This window comes from Dipodomys merriami, unplaced genomic scaffold, assembly GCF_024711535.1.
Source record: "Dipodomys merriami isolate MVZ:Mamm:240054 unplaced genomic scaffold, mDipMer1.0.p SCAF_30, whole genome shotgun sequence".
In the NCBI taxonomy this organism is placed as follows: domain Eukaryota; kingdom Metazoa; phylum Chordata; class Mammalia; order Rodentia; family Heteromyidae; genus Dipodomys; species Dipodomys merriami.
The window spans coordinates 2,138,149-2,158,800 of NW_027204493.1; the positions used below are offsets into that span (position 1 = coordinate 2,138,149).

Consider the following 20,652-nt stretch of genomic DNA (forward strand, 5'->3'; position numbering starts at 1 on the left):
AGATGTGTTTTTATTTTACTTATGAATGATAGAAATCCCTGAAGACAGTAGAAGGAGCACAGGCTGCTGGCATCCAACACAAGTCATTTGTGCACCCTGAGCTCCCAGTCTGGATAAGATGCTTGGTTAAGCCAGAAGCCCAAACACTAAGGCACAAGGATGTCTTTAGACCTGCAGTCAAGTCTGTGGCACTCCCTCTACTCTTCTAGAAGATGAATAGAAATTTAGTGGCTCTTGGACATTTATCCAGAGATTACAAGTCAGGATATAGCAAACTCACTGGGCAATCATGTTCATTGCTGCACTATTCACCATGGAAAAGTTATGGAAACAACCCAGATGCTCTTCAATGACAAATGGGTCAAGAAAGATATGATGCAAACATATTTACATCCATCCATACATACATACATACATACATACATATATACATACATACATAATGGAATTTTATTCATCTATTAGGAAAACATATCATTTGCAGAAAAATTGATGAAAAATGATGTTAAATGAAGTAAGTTAGGCTCAGAGAGACAAAGGACTCTTGCTTTCTCTCATATGTAGAAGTTAGATCTAAAGTATAAATACATATTTAAATACATACAGGGTCCTGTGCATCTACACACGAGTATTAACTAAAATATAGTATATTCAGGGACTATTCCAATGGTGTAACCCCTTTGAACAAGAAACTTACAATTTAACAAAATCAAAGCTAGTAATCTGGAACTTATGTCAGGGGTGGTGATTCGTGGGGGTAGACAAATGGGTAGACAGGCAAGGCAAATGCAGTCATTACATTCAATGTATATGTGAAAATGGAACTAGGAATATTAAGGCGATGGCTGAGGATGGGAGGGACAAAGGGGAAAATTATGAAAGGGGTGATGAGCAAGACACATTGTATTCATAAACTGACAAATTGAAACACCTTGGCACAACTAAGGATATTGATAATTAATAATAATACCACCTATGGATCTGGAGTTTCTATCATAGCACAAGTCAGAAAAGATGTTTATGTTATATACAAGTAGCTATGATGTCCTGAATAATTTCCATCAAATTTGAGAAATGTAGTGTCAGACATAGAAACAAGTGGAGTTGCTGTAGAGAAAGGGTAACAGTGTACCATGGGGATGGGAGAGAGAGAGATAGGATGCAGAGAAAGAAGCAGCGAGCTCCAAGCAGGGCACAGACCTCATGCAAAGACAAAGCTTTGGCCTAGCCTAAATGTGTGAATAGGATTTTAACAGGAGGAGGAGAAGGTGGAAAGGCATGCCTGGCAGTGCCCACACGTGGGCAAAGGTGCAAATGTGTATGACATCCAGCGGGCAGCTGGGAGTCTCAGTCTGGAGCAAGAAAAAGGCAGTGACAAAGAATGTGTTTGTGGAGGCATCTGTATCATCATAAGCCTAATAATAGCAGCCATTTATTAATTGCTTACTATGTGCCAGGGAGCTGTTAAAAGATAAATGAGAGCTGAGGACAGAATTCATTAAGGACTAGATCCATGCTCAATGAGCACAAGATTAAATTTCAAGCCATCAAACAAAACTTAACCAAGTTTTCTTGCTTTCCTGTGCAGCTTCCCAACCTTTGAGGCAGCCATAGCCCAAGCAAAGCCCACGCCTGTATTCAGGGAGTCAGTGTGCTGGGCTCTCTATAGTCATGGATACACCACCACAGGGAATCTGAACCCACTGGTTAGTTAAGCCCCCAAGTTCTAAGAATGCCCCCAACTTTTCTTCCATGGAGGAACTCATTTCCTATTGGTTTTCATTTGACTCAAAGTGCCAAGACTTCTTGAGAGCAGCAGAGACCGCAGGGCATGCAGCTCAGAGGTAAAGCACTTGTCTGGCATTCTTGAGGCCCCGAACTTGATCCCCAGCACAGAATTAATTAATTAAGTTAATAAATATTCATCAGAAGGGGTGCTTCTTAAGCAAAAAAGATTGAGAGGTTTTAGCACCAGAAAAAGACTTCTCTCCAGAGGTTGAGAAATATCTAAACTTGCAAGATTTTATGTACAAAATTAGAAAATACACACAGAACTGGACAAAACAACGATCTCAGTTACTGAAGTCAGAAAAAAAAAAACACAACAGTTTTTTTTTTAAGGAAGTGAAATCTTAGCCAATAAGTCTGTTTCTCCAGGTAATCATTTGGAGTTGTGTTTTTCAGAAGAGAGAATGAAAACAATAGTAGTTTCATAAATCTAAGCCAAGCTAAACAGGTGTCTTGTCTGCTTACAAGTACAACTGCCTTCTGCGGGCATCTCTTAACTGGGGATGTGCCATGACATCTCTTGTGTTGGGAATGTTTGACACGGAAAGCAAAGGTCGGCCTGGCATGACGTCCCATGAGGAGACGAATTTAAATTCAGTAGACAACTGGGTGCCTCTGGAGATTTATGGGCGGAACAGAAGAGTGACAGGATGAGAATCTTGCCTTTGGAAAGGGCAGTGGATTCGAGTGGAGAGACGCTGAGCATTCACAGCCACAGTAATCCAGGCAGGAGGTCGTCAGGGGTCATACATGGAGGTCACACGCCAAAAAATTCAGAAACGGTTCTCTGGGTGACACACAAGTTTTCTTCCCCTCCTCTTCCTCCCTCCCTCCCTCCCTCCCTCCCTTCCTTCCTTCCTTCCTTCCTTCCTTCCTTCCTTCCTTCCTTCCTTCCTTCCTTCCTTCCTTCCTTCCTTCCTTCCTTCCTCCCTCCCTCTCTCCCTTCCTTCCTCTTTTCTCTCCTTCCTCCCACCCTTCCTTCCTCCCTCCCTGCTTCCCTCCCTCCCTCCCTTCTGTCCTTATTTCTTCCTATGGCTACAGTAATTTTCAATAATAACAAAACTTTCTACATTCATAATCATTAAGATTTAGCACCCTTGAGAATGTAGGCAGAGAACTTGCAAGAGGACTCTCAAGACTCTCTGTCAGTGAGGGTGGGGTGGTTAACGATAAGGTGGAGCATCACATTAGAAACAGCAAAACTGAGCAGAGGAAGGGGATTAGGTGGATGTGGCAATGAAAACTTCAGTGAGGGTCACAAACTTCTGTAATGGTCATATGAAATTCAAGATGATTACAAAATGTGCAAGTGGCATCATCAGGCTGGAGTTGGAAACAGAGGTCTGACACCAGAAAAAGGAGCGAAGGCCAGACAGAATACTGGGTACCATTTCCACACAGCTCACTGTTATAGTGAAGGGACTGCCTACTCTGGATGGAAAAGAATGCAGGAAGAGAAGAGAAGGAGAAGAGCTGGGCACAGAGACTGTTTTCTTAGTGGTCAAAAAAAGTAAGGGGGGCAGAGAGGAGTTAACACAGAACCCAGAGAACTCTGTGTCATGAAGGTAGGAGCACAGAGCTTCTAGGAAGAGGTGAATGAGAAAAGGGCTCCCTTCCCACATCCAATGTAATAGCAACTAGCCATGTGTGGTTAGTAGCACTTGAAATGTGGCAAGCAAGTGACTAAGGATCTGAACTTTTTGTCATGCCTGTAGCCAATGTCTACACTATTGAGTAATACAGAGGAAAATACAGCCCACCAGGCATGGAGGTGGTACACACCTGTAATTTAAACACTCTGAAGGATAAGGTATGATGAACATGAGTTAGAAGTCAATAGGGACTATGTAGCAAGTGTAGCAAGATACCGTCTCAAAAAAAAAAGAATAGAATATAGTCAACATCACATTAGACAACACTGTGGAAGCATACAAATATGGTCCTGGCTAATAATGAGAAAGCCTGTGGTGATCTTGAGGCAGAGTGGTTATTAATGTCATACTCTTACAATGATGTTGAGCAACTGACTAAGAAGGAGGGAAAAAGTCTCAGATTGAGTGTATTTTCTTCTCTGAAGAGATCACTGGAAAGGGAGATGGAATTTCTCAGGTTGGCTTAGACTATCATCTGTAGAGTGATATCCACTAACTTACATTCTAAGAAAGTAATGCCAATGGTTGATAATACCAATAGACTCTTAAAAACTCTATGGGGAAATAGGTCATCTTCCCTCTCTAGACTTTTTTAATCTATTGTTTCCTCTCTAGATGTTTTAATGGTGTATATTAATGGTACAAAGAGATTTCACTGAAATAGTTCCATACATGCTTACACATGTTTTGAGCAAATTGATCCCCTGTATTACTCTAAAATTTTCCCTCTAAAATTTTCAAACCTACCTTTTAATTTTTATTTGTGTATATACTAGTACCAAGGCTTGAACTCAGAGCCTCAAACTCTTACTCACAGCTGGAGCTCTACATGTGAGTCACACCTCTAACCCAATATTTTGCTGGTTAATTAGGGATTGAATCTCATAGATATTTCTTTCCAGGCTAGCTCTGAATCTTGATTTTCGAATCTCAGCTTCCTAATAGCTTGGATTACAAGAGTGAGCCATCAGCACCTCGGCTTAACCCTATTTTCAGTCACTTGAATTCCTCATGATATATTATGCTCTAAAGGCCTATAACAATATAGTTTAGATAAATCTGGAAACATATCCTCAGTGTTCATTAAGATCAAACAACCTAATCATCTGTAAACTGGACACATTAATATGTCTAAAACTCCAATATCAAGCAAATATTGATGAAAGTAGAGGCCTTTCTCTAGAATAGGAATAGGTTGTGCTATAAGGAAACATAGGGAAAGAAGAAGTTAAGAAACTTTTCATAATCATGTACTTAAATATTAAGGTATAAAAATCTCAAAATCTTTCCTGGTGACTAGTGACACATGAGAACTTTGGTTCAGGTGACCGCCTAACATATAATTCCATTTATTGCTTCTTCTTCCTAGGATAAAGGTGCTTTTTTTTTAACATCAAGAAGATACACATTGGTATGTTCCTACATTCATTTCCCTTCTTCTACACTACTAAATTTCCAAGTTGATTTAGAGTGTCAGTGAGGCTAGACAGGGGTATGCAATCCCTGACCCCTGTTGCAACCAGGAAGAATCAATCTTATGTAACCAGAAGTTAATGACTTGGGGTTTCCAAGGGAAACTGTCAAACAGAACCAAGTCACCTGGGAAGATCTCTTTTAACCCATTGTCTTTCCCCTAGTTTGCCTGTAATTGCATAATAATCCCTAAAATCTTGGCCGCCGTTTTTGATCTTGAGAATGAACCTTGGCACTAAGGTTGAGGGAACACAGGAAAGAGGTTTGTGTCCCAGTGATGTTTATGGAACTCCATTCCTCCCTTGGACTTTTCACTTCTAAAATAATTTCAGTGAAAGAATAAACATCTGCATTTGTTTCAGTCACTAGAATTGAGAGTCTCAGTGACGTGTATGTAGATTTAATTCCTAATATCCTAATATATATTAAATATTATATAACATATATAATAATATATCTTAGCTAAATGTATATATATTAGCTAAATGTTGGCTAATTCTATGACAAAAAGTTTACAAACCTCACTAAGAGTTTTTAAAGTACTATAAGCAAAGTTAACTAATAGTAGACTAATCATGAATAGGACTAACATTTATTAAATAATTATTATGTTTCAAGAAGTTTGCCTGATATCTTAAAGTACTATCATGTCATTAGAGGAAACTAAGGATTGCAGAGGAAGGCATGGTGAAATCATGTGGCCAGGATTAAGGAGTAAGTTATTAACTCTTAGCTCCTACTGTTAAGAACTAGAATATGGCTCAGCCTTTCATGCATTAATGCCAGAGCCCCAAGTTTAAGCAGCCTAGTGAAAAAGGTAAAGCAATTTAACAAACACATCACATTGCATAAGAACACTTTCTAACTTTTTGCAATTAAATGTTCAAGAAATTTAATTTCAGAAAGACAAAACTTGTGGGAAAGTAACTTTTAAAATGTTGCCCAAGGCCGGGCGCTGGTGGCTCACGCCTGTAATCCTAGCTACTCAGGAGGCTGAGATCTGAGGATCGCGGTTCAAAGCCAGCCCGGGCAGAAGAGATTGTGAGACTCCTATCTCCAATAAACCACCAGAAAACCAGAAGTGGCACTGTAGCTCAAGTGGTAGAGCGCTCGCCTTGAGCTGAAGAGCTGAGGGACAGCGCCCAGGCCCAGAGTTCAAGTCCCACGACCAACAACAACAACAAAAAAATGTTGCCCAAGCCACCAGTAATAATTCATCTAGATACAACTTCTTATGCACAGGTATTCTACCCCCAGGGGGATGTGACATCACTTTTACTAATTTTTTTTAAAAAGCATAAACTCAGTCTTATCATGGAAAATACCAGATATTGAGACTTTCTATAAAAAAAATGAGTCTGTCAAAAGTGTCAAAGGACTATTGTATTTATTACATCCATTTTATGACTTACATTTTAATAAAATGTGTATGCTAAATGTTTTTGTGCTGGTCCTGGGGCTTGAATTTGGGTCCTGGGTGCTGTTCCTAAGCTTTTGTGCTAAAGACTGGTGTTCTAACACTTGAACCTCAACTCCACTTCTGGCTTTTTAGTGGATAATTGGAGATACGAGTCTAATAGACTTTCCTGCCCTGGCTAGATTTGAATCATGATGAGGATTACAGGCATCATCCACCTGCACCCAACCTTTATGCTACATTTCTGCAGATGACTTGAGGACTTGATAGGATATATATATTTCCCCTTGCCCAAGTTGCCTGCATTGCTTAAAATTGTATAATGCAGGATACAACTTTTGTTTTACTTATCATATTTATTATCTATAATTTATTTAGACTACCTCCAAAGCACCTCCTAAAATACAACACATGGATGAAAAATTGTATCAAAAAAAAGAAAGTGTCAAAAGAAAGACTGAGAAACTATCATAGACTAGAGGGGATACAGTTTCTAATACAAATCCCGAGCTTCAATCCTAGAACAAAATAAGAAGGAAGGAAGGTGAAAATCTTCAAGTAAGACCCACAGGTTAGTTAGTAGTGTTATACCAATGTTACTTTTGCTATCTTGATGAAATGTAGTCTGATTGTTTGTCAACATTGGAGGAAACTTGGTAAAACAAATACACAGACTCTATTATTTTTGCAAATTTTCGGTAAGTCTAAAAGTTACTTCAAAATAAAAAGGGTTAAAACAAGTTTTCTAACAATTACTCTAAAAATGACAAAGTCCAAATGTACCATTTCATTGTTTCCATATTTCAAGAAATACTCCTATGATATGTAACTGAGCATGGAAAACAGTGGAAAGTCCCAATTAATGCTACAAAGCTAATGTAAACCTGACATTCAAATCTAGCAATAATCTTTAGGCAACAACATTCTTTTCTAATCTTACTCATGACTATGGATTCAAATCCTATACAAAAATATGAAGAACTTAAATGCAGCAATATGTCTAAAAGCAATCACAATAGAATACACTTAATTCTAATAGCATTTTGACAACTCAGTATTAGGAAATTTATAAAAAGAATAGATCAAATACATCTGAGAAAATACACTTTCTTGATTTTTAAAGTCATAATCATTATATGAGGACTAAAAATATACTTTAACATCTTCACCAAGGAAAGAAGTAAGAAATTATCACCACTGCTATACAATATTATTCTTAAGACTCTTGGCAATGTAATAATAAAAGAATACAAAATAAGATTATAACCATCAAGTTGGATCAAGGCTGCAATTACTGTGTGAAAATAATTTTAAAAACCTATTTTATCAGAAGATGTAGTATATTTCTTATAAAGTAAATAAATAGATAAAAGTAATTAATTGCTTTTCTATATAATTCCAGTTATAACAGGAAAATATCATGAATCATAAGAATATGAATACCAACCTAAAATAATTTCAAAAAATGGTGCAGAATGTAAATATTTGTTTAAAAATAACCAAGAAAGCAAATTTGAAATGTATCACCACAAAAATACCAAGTAAATGAGGTAAAGAGTATATTCGTTCATTTGACTCAATCACTGCACATTGTACATATACATGTCAGAACACCATGTTATATTTTATAAGTGCAAAATAATTGTGATTTGTAAACTAAAATAACATAAATTTAAAAGGTAGTGATCATACAAGCACTGCGAATGCAGTAAGAGCCACAAAATTGTTTACACCAAAGTAGTTAATCTTATGTTATTGAAATTTAACAGTTAATTTACAAATGAGTATTTTGAAAAAAGAAAACTTCAGGATTTCATTTATAGACATAGAGATGTTCAAATAAGTGCACAGAGCGAGATTACGGGTGGTGGATTAAAATGTAGGAGGATAAACAATCTTATACATTGTCAAAAATGTATAAATTTGTATATCTCTTTATCAAGCAACTTGGTAATCAAAGTTAATATTCCTCTATAGTCCCAGCTACTGAGGAGGTGGAGGCAGAGGTATTCAAGAGTTAAAGGTCAGCCCAGATAAAATTAGCAAGACTATATCTCAAAAACAAAAATCAAAAACAAACAAAACAAAAAACATGGAAAATGGGAATGTGGCTCAGTGGTAGAGTGCTTGACTAGCTAACCAGGGTGAAACACTGGGTTGAATTCCCTGTTCTAAGCAAAAGCAGAACTTAAATGCCTATGACCTCTGAGCCAGCAACTCTACTTTCAGAAATTCATCTCACATAGTACTGCCCTTTCATCTAAATATGTAAGTAAATGTCTGGGCACATGCTCATTGTTCTTAATAGCAAAAAGTTTGGAGCAATGTGAACACTGAGAAATAATGTTGCTTAAGGTGGCATGTCAACATTATAGATTGTTATTCAGTGAAACTATAAATAATATGACTATTTTTGTAATATTTTTGTAAAAAATATGTATATATGACAGAAGGTACATATTTCTGAAAATTATCAATGTTCTTTGTATCTGGCTGACAGAATAATAGCCTATTTTCCCATAAATCCATTGTAATATTTATGCATTTCAATTAACTGCAATATTTATTCACTTCAATCAACAAGGAAAAGTTATTTATGGATGAAAGTATCCAATGCTTGCACTTTTTGTATTAGGTGAACAATGCACATGAATGCATATGCTAAATGTGATTGCCTAGTTATCATGTGCACTGAACTCATTTGCTACCCTGTAAAACTCAGAATGAAATGTTTTCTGCTTTTAGCCATCTCAATTCCTATGTTAAAGAACTCAATGCTGCTGCCACGAATGCCATCACATTCTGATCTTAGGTCAGGAAGTACATCCAGGCTGGGCATGGTGGTGCAAGCCTCTAGTTGCCATTAACACTCAGGAAACGAAAAGCAGGAGCATCACAAGCTCAAAGCCACCTTGTGTTCTATATCAAAACTCTCAGTCAAAACACAAGAGGGACAGTAGGGAATGAAAAGGAGATGGGAAGGAGAAAGACTAGGTGGGAGAGAGAGGGAGAAGGATATGACAGAAAGAGGGAGAAGAACCAACATTCCAGTGCTGCAATAAGGGAAAAGACCATCATGCAGCAAGGAAGGTAAAATATAGTATTTAGTTTGCAAGTCTCAAATCTCTAGTTGTATCCACTACAGGAAGCAGTGGCTACTCTTGTTTTACCAACTTTTCTTGAACCCCCATGAAAAGTGTATTATATTATCTGTGTATACAGAGTGATCTACGGCTTAACTAAGCCAGGATATCTGGACAGGAAACCAGAGCTAATGCTTGAAGGTTTGGATCTTGTCTAACTACATGTCATCAGCAAGAACTTGGAAGTGGAGTTCAGCATAAACATACCATTTGTGATCTATACACTGAACGGTGCAGCTTTGAGCAACCAGCATGCAGGCTAATGTTCTATGGCCTTCAATTGTCTACTTCAGAGAAAGTCTTAAGTTAGGGGTGGACAATGCTTTGTATCAGTGATTATGATGAGCTCTTTAAACATTCCCTCATCACAAGAAACATCCCCAGATCTATTATAAGGAATCAATGATGATGTCAACCCTGTATGTTAGCAACTTTTATGGGTCTATAAAGAAGATGCTGAATATGTGATTATCTGGAAGAAAGGGGGTTCTGAGCAATGACTTCAAATGTTTTTACCTCTATTTATAGTAATAGTGACTTCACATTGCAACACATTATAAATCTATGTGTGCATAAAAACATACATGCAGTGGTACTGGCAAAATAAAAGTATTATGAAATAATTCAGGTGCTAACCATCATACCTTAGCATGTTCTGTTCTATTATGCAATTTTCTAGTTTATTCATTCTTTTATTGATAGTCTCCTCACTCTGACTAAAATTATTTTGATAGTCCACCATGATGATAGCAATCTTCAATAGAAAAGCACTGGGCAAGGGGTCTTTGCCTGCCTTTAAGATCCTGTGGAGTACAGGAGTGGGTTGTGAAATTAGAGATACTGTGTGAGTGCTCAGAATCACTCATTTACAAATTTGGATTAGGAAAATCACACTTATGGAAATAACTCAAATCTTTAGTTTTTCCTCTCCCCACCCTTTGGCACATTTGCAGCAGTCTGGGAAGCTGGCGGTAGTTACCATAGGAAGAACTGTTGAAGAGTTCAATGTTGAAGAAGGCGTAGTCTCCACTGGTCATGCCATGTCTGTGCGCTGCCAACATGATGCTCCGGATGGTGTCACCACTGGCACACATGATCACCACTGGAGAGAAGGACAAGAAACACATGAATTACCCCATAGTAGCAGTCAAGAAGCCACCAAGAAAGGGTGAACAAATGGTGCTCACTGGGAACTATGTTGAAACTGTACCATTTGTGGGAGTAGCCAGAAGAGACAAATTGGGAGAGAGTGAGGGAAAGGATGACATTGTACAAAAAGAAATGTATTCTTTACCTGACTTAGGTAACTGTATATCACCTTTAAAATAACATAAAAAAATGTTTAAAAGAAGCCACCAGTGCCGGGTGCCAGTGGCTCATGCTGTAATCCAAGCTACTCAGGAAGCTGAGATCTGAGGATTTCAGCTCAAAGCCAGTCCAGGCAGGAAAGTCTGTGAGACTCTTATCCCCAATTAATCACCAGAAAACAGAAGTGGTGCTGTGGCTCAAGTGGTGGAGCACTGCTTTGAGCTGAAGAGCTGAGGGACAGCGCCCAGGCCCAGAGTTCAAGTCCCACAACCAGCCAAAAACAAACAAAAAAAACGCCACAAAAAGCAGAAGACACAGAAAAGAGAATTTACACAGTTCTGAAATATCTACTCACAATCTACCTTTTATGGTAGTTCTCATTTAACTACAAGGCTATATTGAGTAGATTCAAGAACTTTATAACTTTTGTGTTTCCCTAAATATACATACATGTTATAAAGTTTAATGTATAAATTAGGCACAGCAGAGATGAATAATAACTAACAATAAAACAAGACAGCATATTCCATAAAAAGTAATTGAAAATTTATGAACTGTTTATTTGTGAAAATTTCCATACAATATTTCTAGCCCATGGTTGGTTGTGACTAACTGAAAGCCATACAGATAAAAGTTTGTGTACTGAAATCACAAAGGAAAAAATAGTAACTTTACTATAGAAAACCCTAGACAGCCCTGGACAAGGTGGTAGGAGCCAACAACACCAGCCATGTGAGCATAAACTCACCAACCTCCTGATGGATACCTACCAACCACCAGAAAGTCTACAAGGGTGATATGCATGTAGCAGGGGGAAGTACCCGCAAGCCCAGCTCAGGGGACATCAGAGTCATTGGTTTAAGCTCTTTAAAGTCATTGAGCTCATGAAAAACAAGAATAGGGTGACAAAATGTTCTAGGCTGAAGGAGACTTAAGAAAAGCTTAATGCTATGTGTAATACTTAATTGGATATTAGACCTTAAAAAAAGTAAATAAGGGCTGGGAATGTGGCTTAGTGGTAGAGTGCTTGTCTAGCATGCATGAAGCCCTGGGTTCAATTCCTTAGTACCACATAAACAGAAAAAGGTAGAAGTGGTGCTGTGGCTCAAGTGGTAGAGTGCTAGCCTTGAGCGCTGTGGCTCAAGTGGTAGACTGCTAGCCTTGAGCAAAAGAAGCTCAGGGACAGTGTGTCCAGGCCCTGAGTTCAAGACCCAGGACTGGCAAAAAAAAGTAAATAAAAGTTTTGTATATAAATGGTATTGTGTCAGCTAATAAAATGTAAGGTTTATAAATGAGAGAGTAGAAAGTGTTTGTATTAAATTTCTTGCTTTTCTTACTAATCTTATGAATATGTAGTGAACATAAATGTTCATAAATGTTTAAAAGAAGCATGATCCTGTAATTACTCTCAAATGATTCATAAGATAGTATTATCTCATAAATATATGTGTGTATGTGTACATATATTGTAGATAGATAGATAGATAGATAGATAGATAGATAGATAGATAGATAGATAGATAGACAGACAGTCAAGTGTGGTGGTATGTATCCATAATCTCTGCTCTGGAGAAACTGAGGTAGAAGAATTCCAAGTTCAAGGTAAAGTCTCAAAACAATACAAAATGCAGAAATGGAGATGTGATTCAAATGGAAGAGCACCTGCATTGAATGAAAAAGCCAAACAAGATCTCAAGGCCCAGTATTACTACCGTTAAAAAGAGAGAGAGAGAGAGAGCAAGGAATTCTAGAATGTATTTTGGACAAAAACAAAACAAAATAAAATAAAATGCAAGATACATGGGTAGATAGGTATGGATAGAGGATACCAGAAGAGAGGTGAGGGATTTAAATTGTTAAGGCAAATATGGCAAAATATTAATTATTGGTGAACATCTGGGTGAAAATTATTAATAGTCCTTTGTATTTTCCTAAAGCTTTAACAAAAGTGTAAAACTATTACAAAATAATTTTAAAAATACAATTAAAATTTTTTAGGTGCTATGTTTTCCTAATATAAGACAAGGAAGAGCATCAACAGCTTCACATACTTAATAGCATGGTACATACGCATTCCTGAAAAAGAAAACTCACTGGGTTTAGAGAGAACATTGCTCTGGGAAATCAGTGAGTGCTGGCTCTCCACTATCTGCATTTGAAAGTAAATGCAGAGTTTCTGTTGAGTTGTCTCAACAGAAAGAGAAAATAGATAACAAGATTCCAGTACACATGCATACACTCTCTCACTCTCTCTCTCTCTCTCTCTCTCTCTCTCTCTCTCTCTCTCTCTCTCTCTCTCTCTCTCTCTCTCTCTCTCTCTCTCTCTCTCTCTCTCTCTCTCAGTTTATAGCCTGACTATTGGATTTGAGAGGCTTTAGACAGCTTCAGAGATTGCTGCTTGTGACCTAAGAATGACACAGGCTGGAATGAAGTGGGGAGTTGGCCACTGTCCAGTCAATCTAATGGCTGTTGGCTCACAGGCTCTATGACCAGGACCACTGTATTTGCTACACACACAGCATAAAACGGAGAAAGAAAACCACAGAGACCTGGGTGCTATAAATTGCGTTATCATGATTCATGCCAGCTCTCCAAGATGTGTATGCTCTTTGTAAAAGTATGGGTGCTGAAAGATGGAAAACAAACTGCAGACTGTGTTTAAAAGGCCTTGGCATTCTGCAAGGAAGGCTGGTCTCCTGTTGATAGTTCATTTACTACAAAAGTTAACACAACAGTGTCATGTCATGACTCTGACATTTCTTACTACAAAAGGCCTCCAAGGAAGCAAGGCATAGTGTGGCATGCCTGAAAACCCAGTATCAGGCAAATAAACAAGAAGAAGAGCATGTGTTCAAGGTCATCCTGAGCTATAGACCAAGAGGACCTACCTCAAAAGGGCTCTGTGTACATGGGAATAGCCCTAATGAACAGGATTCTTAAATATTAGTATAATAATAACACAAAAAATAACCCTAAAGATCTTAACTATGGGAGTAGTTGTGTCTGCTTGGAAATGTATATACTTGCAGTAAATAATTACTGCCTTGGGAAGAAAGTTCTTGAAGAAACTCTTAAATATTCCTTAGAATCTAGTCCCTTGTTTTGATCTAATTTTGTTCTAGTTCCTTCAGTGAAAAACACAGCCAAGCTATCCCACCAAAACAGCCAAGGGGCTGAGGCTGTACTATTGAAGAATATGGATTCCAAGAATAGCATCTCTTAGAGGATCTAGAAAGGCCTGAAAGGCTATCTATGAAGCTGTGTTGTCATTTTTTTTGACCACATGCTCATAGCCCAGGGTCTACTTCTCAATCCCCACATGAAGAACCTGATTCTGTCCACATACAGAGTAGAGCCATGGCTGAGGGGCAGTTCCTGATAACCTACACCAGGTACTTACACGTAGATACTCTAGACTTCATATTACCAGAATTCCACGGGAACAAGAATGGCTATAAATATACTGTTGCCACACGTTTTGTATCTGGACTTGTTAAGTGGAGAATCAAATGACAATCAGGAAAATCAGTTGGAGGATTGAGGTGTCCCAACACACCAGGACTTGATCAACATAATCATCCATTTATCACCTATCATCACCCATGTCCAAACACAAGAGCATACATTTCCTTAAATCCTGGATGGATGCTACCCATCACTAAGTTTTGTACTACTCCTGTTTTCACCTGGTCTCTCCCTTCTCCCCTGTTACTATTACCACTAAGTCCATCGTTCAAAGTGAATATGCACTTAGACTGAGCAAGAGCATTAGAGAGCAGCATTCATCTGTCTGTGTAGACTTTATTCTTCATCCCAGGTATTTTGGATTGAACATGTTGTTTACTTTCAAATGGAAATCTGAATTTCCAAGTACATGGTCGGAGCAATGTCTTTCTTGAATAAAGCAAACCCATCGTGCACACTGTCATCTGGTTTCAGTTCAACTTGAAGCAAACATTCAATGACACTGGCAAAACCAGAGTATAGAATCTTAGCTTTGTCCGACAGTCCTTCAATGTTTTATGCTTGTCTCTCCTTCATGCCTAATTAAACAGCAAGTATTTCTGGCAATGTGCCTTTATCCAATCTATCAAAAGGTTTAAAATTGTTTTCATTGAAATAGTTCTCTGTTCCCACTTAATTTTCATCAATGTATATAATACCTAAATCACTAACTTTAATGAGCAAGTGACATAAACAGATTTGAATACAGCTCTTAGAATGTGGAGCTGAGTGAGATGTATGTGGGGGGCTTAGGAGAAATATAGCTGCTGGCACTGCCAACAGTTGGTGAGACTGGCAAAGAAACACTGTAGCAGCAAACTGCCTAGATAGAGGTCGTTGAAGACAGCCCCTGTTGCATCCAAGTATATTTAAATATATAAATATTCATTTTTTGTCAATGTACTAGGCCTCTGAAAGAGGATATGATGGCACGATGGTAAGTGTTTCTAGATGGACTCTCCATCCTACTCTACATTCACTTATGATGTCCAATATCATCTTTCCCATCCATGGTCACACTGTCTTCTGCAAGTGGCTTCTCCATATTGCAACATGTTGTTGCAATCATTCTGATAACATCAAAGGGGGTAAGTGTAAGGAAAGGCTCTAGCTGCCCATCCAGAGACTTAAGCACATTCCAGGCAGGGTTAGAGGGATTCCCTTTCCTTACTCTTAGATTCCCATCTGAACAAGTTCTAAAGGGTAAGCATTCTTTGTCAATCAAGGAGCTTTGGCTACCCCAACAAGAGGAAGCACAGTGAATAGTCTAAAAGAAAGCTCTGAGCCCGCTGGGTTCTGTTCATTCTTCCTCTTGGAGAAGTATAAAGAGTGTGCTCTGTGGGCTACTTCTGATATGTGGTAAGGGGCCTGAAGCTGAAAGACACTCTCTGTAACTGTCTAAATCTGGGAGGAAGAAAAATAATGAACAGATGCTCTAGGCAACAGGTACAAATGCATGTTCTTCAATCAGTGTCAACAATAACAACAGCAATAAAATTGCAGATTATCCTTCTGACTCTCATACCCATGTTCCATTTAAGTCTTAACTTGGAAGGCGGAAATGGAGATTGTGGCAAAGGGTGCCACATCCTTCAAGCTGAGAATGTGATAACAAATAATAATAATAATGATAATAATAATAATAATAATAATAATAATAATAATAAAAACACCTCAATAGGGGCTGGGAAGGTGGCTGAGTGGTAGAACGCTTGCCTTGCATGCCTGAGGCCCTGGGTTCAATTCCTCAGCACCACATAAGCAAAAAGAAAAAAGCTGGAAGTGGCGCTGTGGCTCAAGTGGTAGAGCACTAGCCTTGAGCTGAAGAGCTGAGGAACAGCACACAGGCCTTGAGTTCAGACCCCACGACCGGACCCCAAAACAAAACAAAACAAAATAAAACAAAAAACACCTCAATAGTCATTTTAAAGGTGGTCAAATAAGGAATTCTGAAGCAAACTTTTTTTTCAAAAAAACACAGATAGTAAATAAGAAAAAAGTAAGTAAAGGACATATCCAGTTATAACATCCAAATAGGAAAACATCTACAAAGAGAAAATAAAAGGGATAAAACTCAAGAAAATTTTTAAGAAAATTTTCCCAAATTAAACAAAACAACATGAACTTCCGGGAAAATGGAAACTTACCAAGTATACAGGGCAAAATGTTCATGCCAGTATACAGTACAATTAAATATTAGGGTATTGAGAGCAAAGAGAAAATTCTAAAATATTCAGAAAGACAGAATGTTCAGAAAGACAGAATGTTCAGAAAGTCCAAAGTACAAATCAGTTCAAATGGAGTAACACCAATATCAGAATATAGAAGAAAATGTAGTGCTGTCAAATTTCAGAAAGAAAAATACAAAGATTTCCAACCCCAAATTCTATAATTATGTGTCAAAGTTAAAATGCAGAAATTTTCAGTTATGAAAGTTCTCAAAATTTAGCTTTCATTCATTCTTTCATAGAAAGCTCCTGAAAGGTGTGTTCTACCAAAACAAGGGCATACATCAAGAAAAAGGTCTAGCTAAAGAGAGAGGTGACTAAAGTCCCAATAAAATACTGAAGAAAAAAATGAGAGTAACAGTATGCCCAGAAAATAACTAAGCTGAAGCAGCCCAGAGGCTTAAAATAGAGAATTAGAAGATGAGTTCACTGTAAGTCCATGGGAACCTAAGGGAACAAAAGAAAGGGTTATGTTTTTGTTTTCCTCAACAAAAAAAGCAGGGCAAAAAGCAACCATCACCACAGTAGCCTGTTTGACTCAATTAAGGTTCTTGTAGAAGGTAATAATAATACTGATACTGAATGCTGAACTAACCAAAAATTTTGATATCGTCCTATTAGAAGAATAAATAGAAGAAGTTGTATGTGTGCAGTTAACATACAGTAGAAGAGAATTACAATAATTTCCACTGGGATACCAAGAGATTAGACTTAAAATTATAAAGTGCAAAGTAGCATGTAATTTACAGAAATAACGGAAAACAGCTTTGGGACATCTCTGAGGGTTCGAAATGATTGCTTTTGGAAAGTCAGAAATGGGTAGCAGAGAGCACGAAACTTCCCCTGGTACTAATGTAATTTTCTGACTTTTCAACTTTACAGTTACATAATTAATTTCAGTAAAAATAAAGTGTAATTTTTTTCAAGGAGGTTTCTCTGGCTGTTTTTACATGACCTAGCAATGGATACCATTTTCAACATACAGATTACATCTTGTTTTTGTCATTTTCTATCTACTCCAAGGGGCCCATGATTCTTACATTGAAGCCAATAGAACTGTTTTTTCTGTGTCCTGTGTTAGTTATATTAAATCATGATTCTTGAAAAAATTCTGCAGATCAACCATTCAAAAATTACTACACATTTAGCTCAGACTACTAAAAATGCATGTATTGATTAATCACATTTATGTCTAAAATCATTATGGATGTCATGAGTAATGATACTTTAATAACTAAAAGAATGAAATTAGGGTTCTTATAGAAAAGAATGTATATGGGATACTTTTAATTCTATTATCTTATAAGGCACAGGAACAAAATAGCTACTGACTTTCAGTGCTAGGAAGAATTCTGTCTTCAGAAACAGTGAAATTTACTATTAAGTAGGAAATATTGAGCTCAGTAGTCAGCTATATAAGTAAATCCACTTTGGATGATGTTTGTTTTTGATTCATGAGACAGGATCTCATTGTTTAATTGTCCTTGAAGTATAGATCCTCTTATCTCTGCCTCCTGAATGCTGGAATTACAGACATATACCTCCACAGATGCTCAGGTGTGTTTGTTTTAATATTTGCTACGAATGTGAGAGGGGAAATGAGGTTTTGAATTAATGATTTAGAAGGTAAATCGCTAAGAGGTTGGTAAAAATAATTCATTTTCCCTGGTTATTCTTTCAAATATAACATGTAGCCAAATGAGAATTTAGTCATATATTGTTTGAGATGGTGGTACTGTCATTTTTCACCAATTAAGAGATCCAAACAACCATTATTTGGTCTTAAAGAACTACATTAAGTGTAGCATCTCCAATCTGACATGAAGCTGACTTCACATCTGACTTCTTGTTTCAGAAAAAAACCAGGTTCAGAGTTCAGAGCCTGACACAGGCTACAAAGGAGCATAATACAGACACCAAACCCACAAGCTTACGCTTCTCAAGAGATCTGTCCCCATGCCATGGCCTCTTCTTTCTGGCTGAGGTGATTATAACCAAATACATGCATATATATATATATATATATATAAATATACACACATACATATATATGTGTGTCATATGCACAGATATATGTATATGTGTATTCATACATGCACGTTATGTATGTTACACATATGCATATACACACACACATATATGTATGCACACACAATAATTACCACAATGAAACATCTCATTTATTGAGCCATCTCAGTTTGAATCTAGTGTTTTTTGAGTTTATTCCCTGGCTTAACTCATTAAACCCTTCCAGCATCTGAAAGATGTGGGTCTATATCATCACCACTTTACCTGAGGAGCCTAGGTACAACTGAGTAACAGCCCAAGATCTGTTACCCAGTGAGTGGCCTGGCCACTCACAAACTTTACTGAAAACATACACCAAATCTCTACTTAACCCACTAACTGTTAATGAATGCTGGTGTAGGTCACAATGTGTTTGTAGGAGATTTCCTGAGAGAATTTGAGATCAAGCAAATTTCTCTTCAGAGGGCAAGGAATTTCAGGGGATAGAAGAAACAGCCTAGGTGTGAAACTATTTGGTTTCATATTTTTAAATATCTATTGGAGATTAGTTTTGGAAAACAGAATAATGAAATCTTCACCTTATCACCTGTAAAATACATGTCAGTCCAGCAAACTTGCACCACTAATTTCAACCTTGGAAGAGAAAAAAGGCAAAGAAATTTGGGAATATCTATGAAGTTAGGAAATTTAAAAACAAAAAGTAACCTGGCAGAGAATGCACATAATCCTCTGAATGGGGTGGGCTGGGTGGAGGGTGACGGGGTATAGACTGTGAGGCAGTGGGGTCCAGCCCCCAGGTTCACTAGCACCCTGGAGCAATGCTCCCAGAGCCAAGTCCTCAGCAACCACCTCATCTGGGCAAGCGGATCCCCATGGCCTGGTCTTTAGGCCACAGTTCTGGGGCCACTACTAAAAGGGACTAACAAGGCAAAGCGGCAGTGGTAGGATTGACAAATTTCTGATCTTGCCCAGAGGGGGACACACCTCCATCTTCAGCCTGCCCTACCAAGTCTCAGCCTACAGCTGAAAAAACTCTTGGGCTCTGGGTTAAAGCAGAAGGCTGGGGTCTCTGCCCAGACGTGGCAAATTTGCAAGCTGTTAAACACAAACACCTCCCACTCCACCCCCCACCCCCACCCCCAATAAGCAAAGCAGCCGCCCTGCCTGCTTAGCTAGCAGGGATTTGGTGAGGACAGCCTGGAGTGTGAAGGTTCAAAACTTGCCACGTATCCCCAGGACCTGCTCCTCGGCGGGCCAAGTTGGAAGTCGAGAGGTGGCTGCAGCGCCTCCGATGTCTCCCCTTCCTGCTCTCACCTGTCCCCTCGGCTCTTGGCCTCACAAACACACCGAGATCAGTTCCTAGGTAGTGCCTGGCACACCTGGCTTAGCTCCCTACTCCTTGAGTCTCACTTTGGTGCCAGGGTTGTACCACAGACATCCCAACCTCCACTATGACCAAGGGAAACCGTGGCGGGATTCCCTGAGGGCTGAATCCCCCGAGGGCGACCACACAGAGGCAGGAACGGCTCGAGGCTGGACCCTAGGCCTCCTTCCCGCAGTTCCTACAGTGCAATGGACAGCACTGGAGGCGTTCCAGATTACCTATCCGCGACCACCTGTAAGTCAGTAGCCACCACGCCCAGCCTTGAACTCTTTCCAGTTTAGGTAACATCCCAAAACCTCTCGCGATTGAAGGAGAAAGCAGAAAGGAGGTTCCGCGCCCCGCTGCTCCCGAGCGCGCAGACTCTGGCCAGCCAGCCAGCTCAGCGCGCGCTGTGCCTGAGCGCGCCCTGGGGAAGGAGCGTCGCTGGGCCCCGACCCAAGGAAGCATTTCAGAATAGAAACCAGAATAGAAACAGCCGCCTGTTTCTAAAGGATCACAGGGGACCTGGAGGGACCGCGAAGAATCATCATACAATGAGCTCCTAAAAGAAATCGGGGGAGGGGTTGTAAACAAATAAATAAAAAGAACAAGCGGGGAAGCTTGGGGTATCCGAGCTAGCTCAGCGGCGGCGGCAGCGGCGGCGCGCAGCTGCACTGCGTCCGGAGACGCTTGCGCACCAGCTGCGGGCGCGCTGCACGGGGGTTCACCAGTTCTTTAGGTCTCGGGC

At 38.9% G+C, this 20,652-nt stretch overlaps 1 protein-coding gene across 3 annotated transcripts in view; it reads right to left on the bottom strand.

Annotated features, from left to right (window-relative positions):
• Npr3 (natriuretic peptide receptor 3) overlaps positions 1-20,652 on the bottom strand; it is a 67,496-nt gene that overhangs the window by 44,161 nt on the left and 2,683 nt on the right. For all 3 annotated transcript variants that reach the window (XM_070040988.1, XM_070040987.1, XM_070040986.1), the window contains exon 2: positions 10,453-10,575. In XM_070040988.1, coding sequence (XP_069897089.1) covers positions 10,453-10,575 — 123 coding nt within the window. The remainder of the gene's footprint in view (positions 1-10,452; positions 10,576-20,652) is intronic.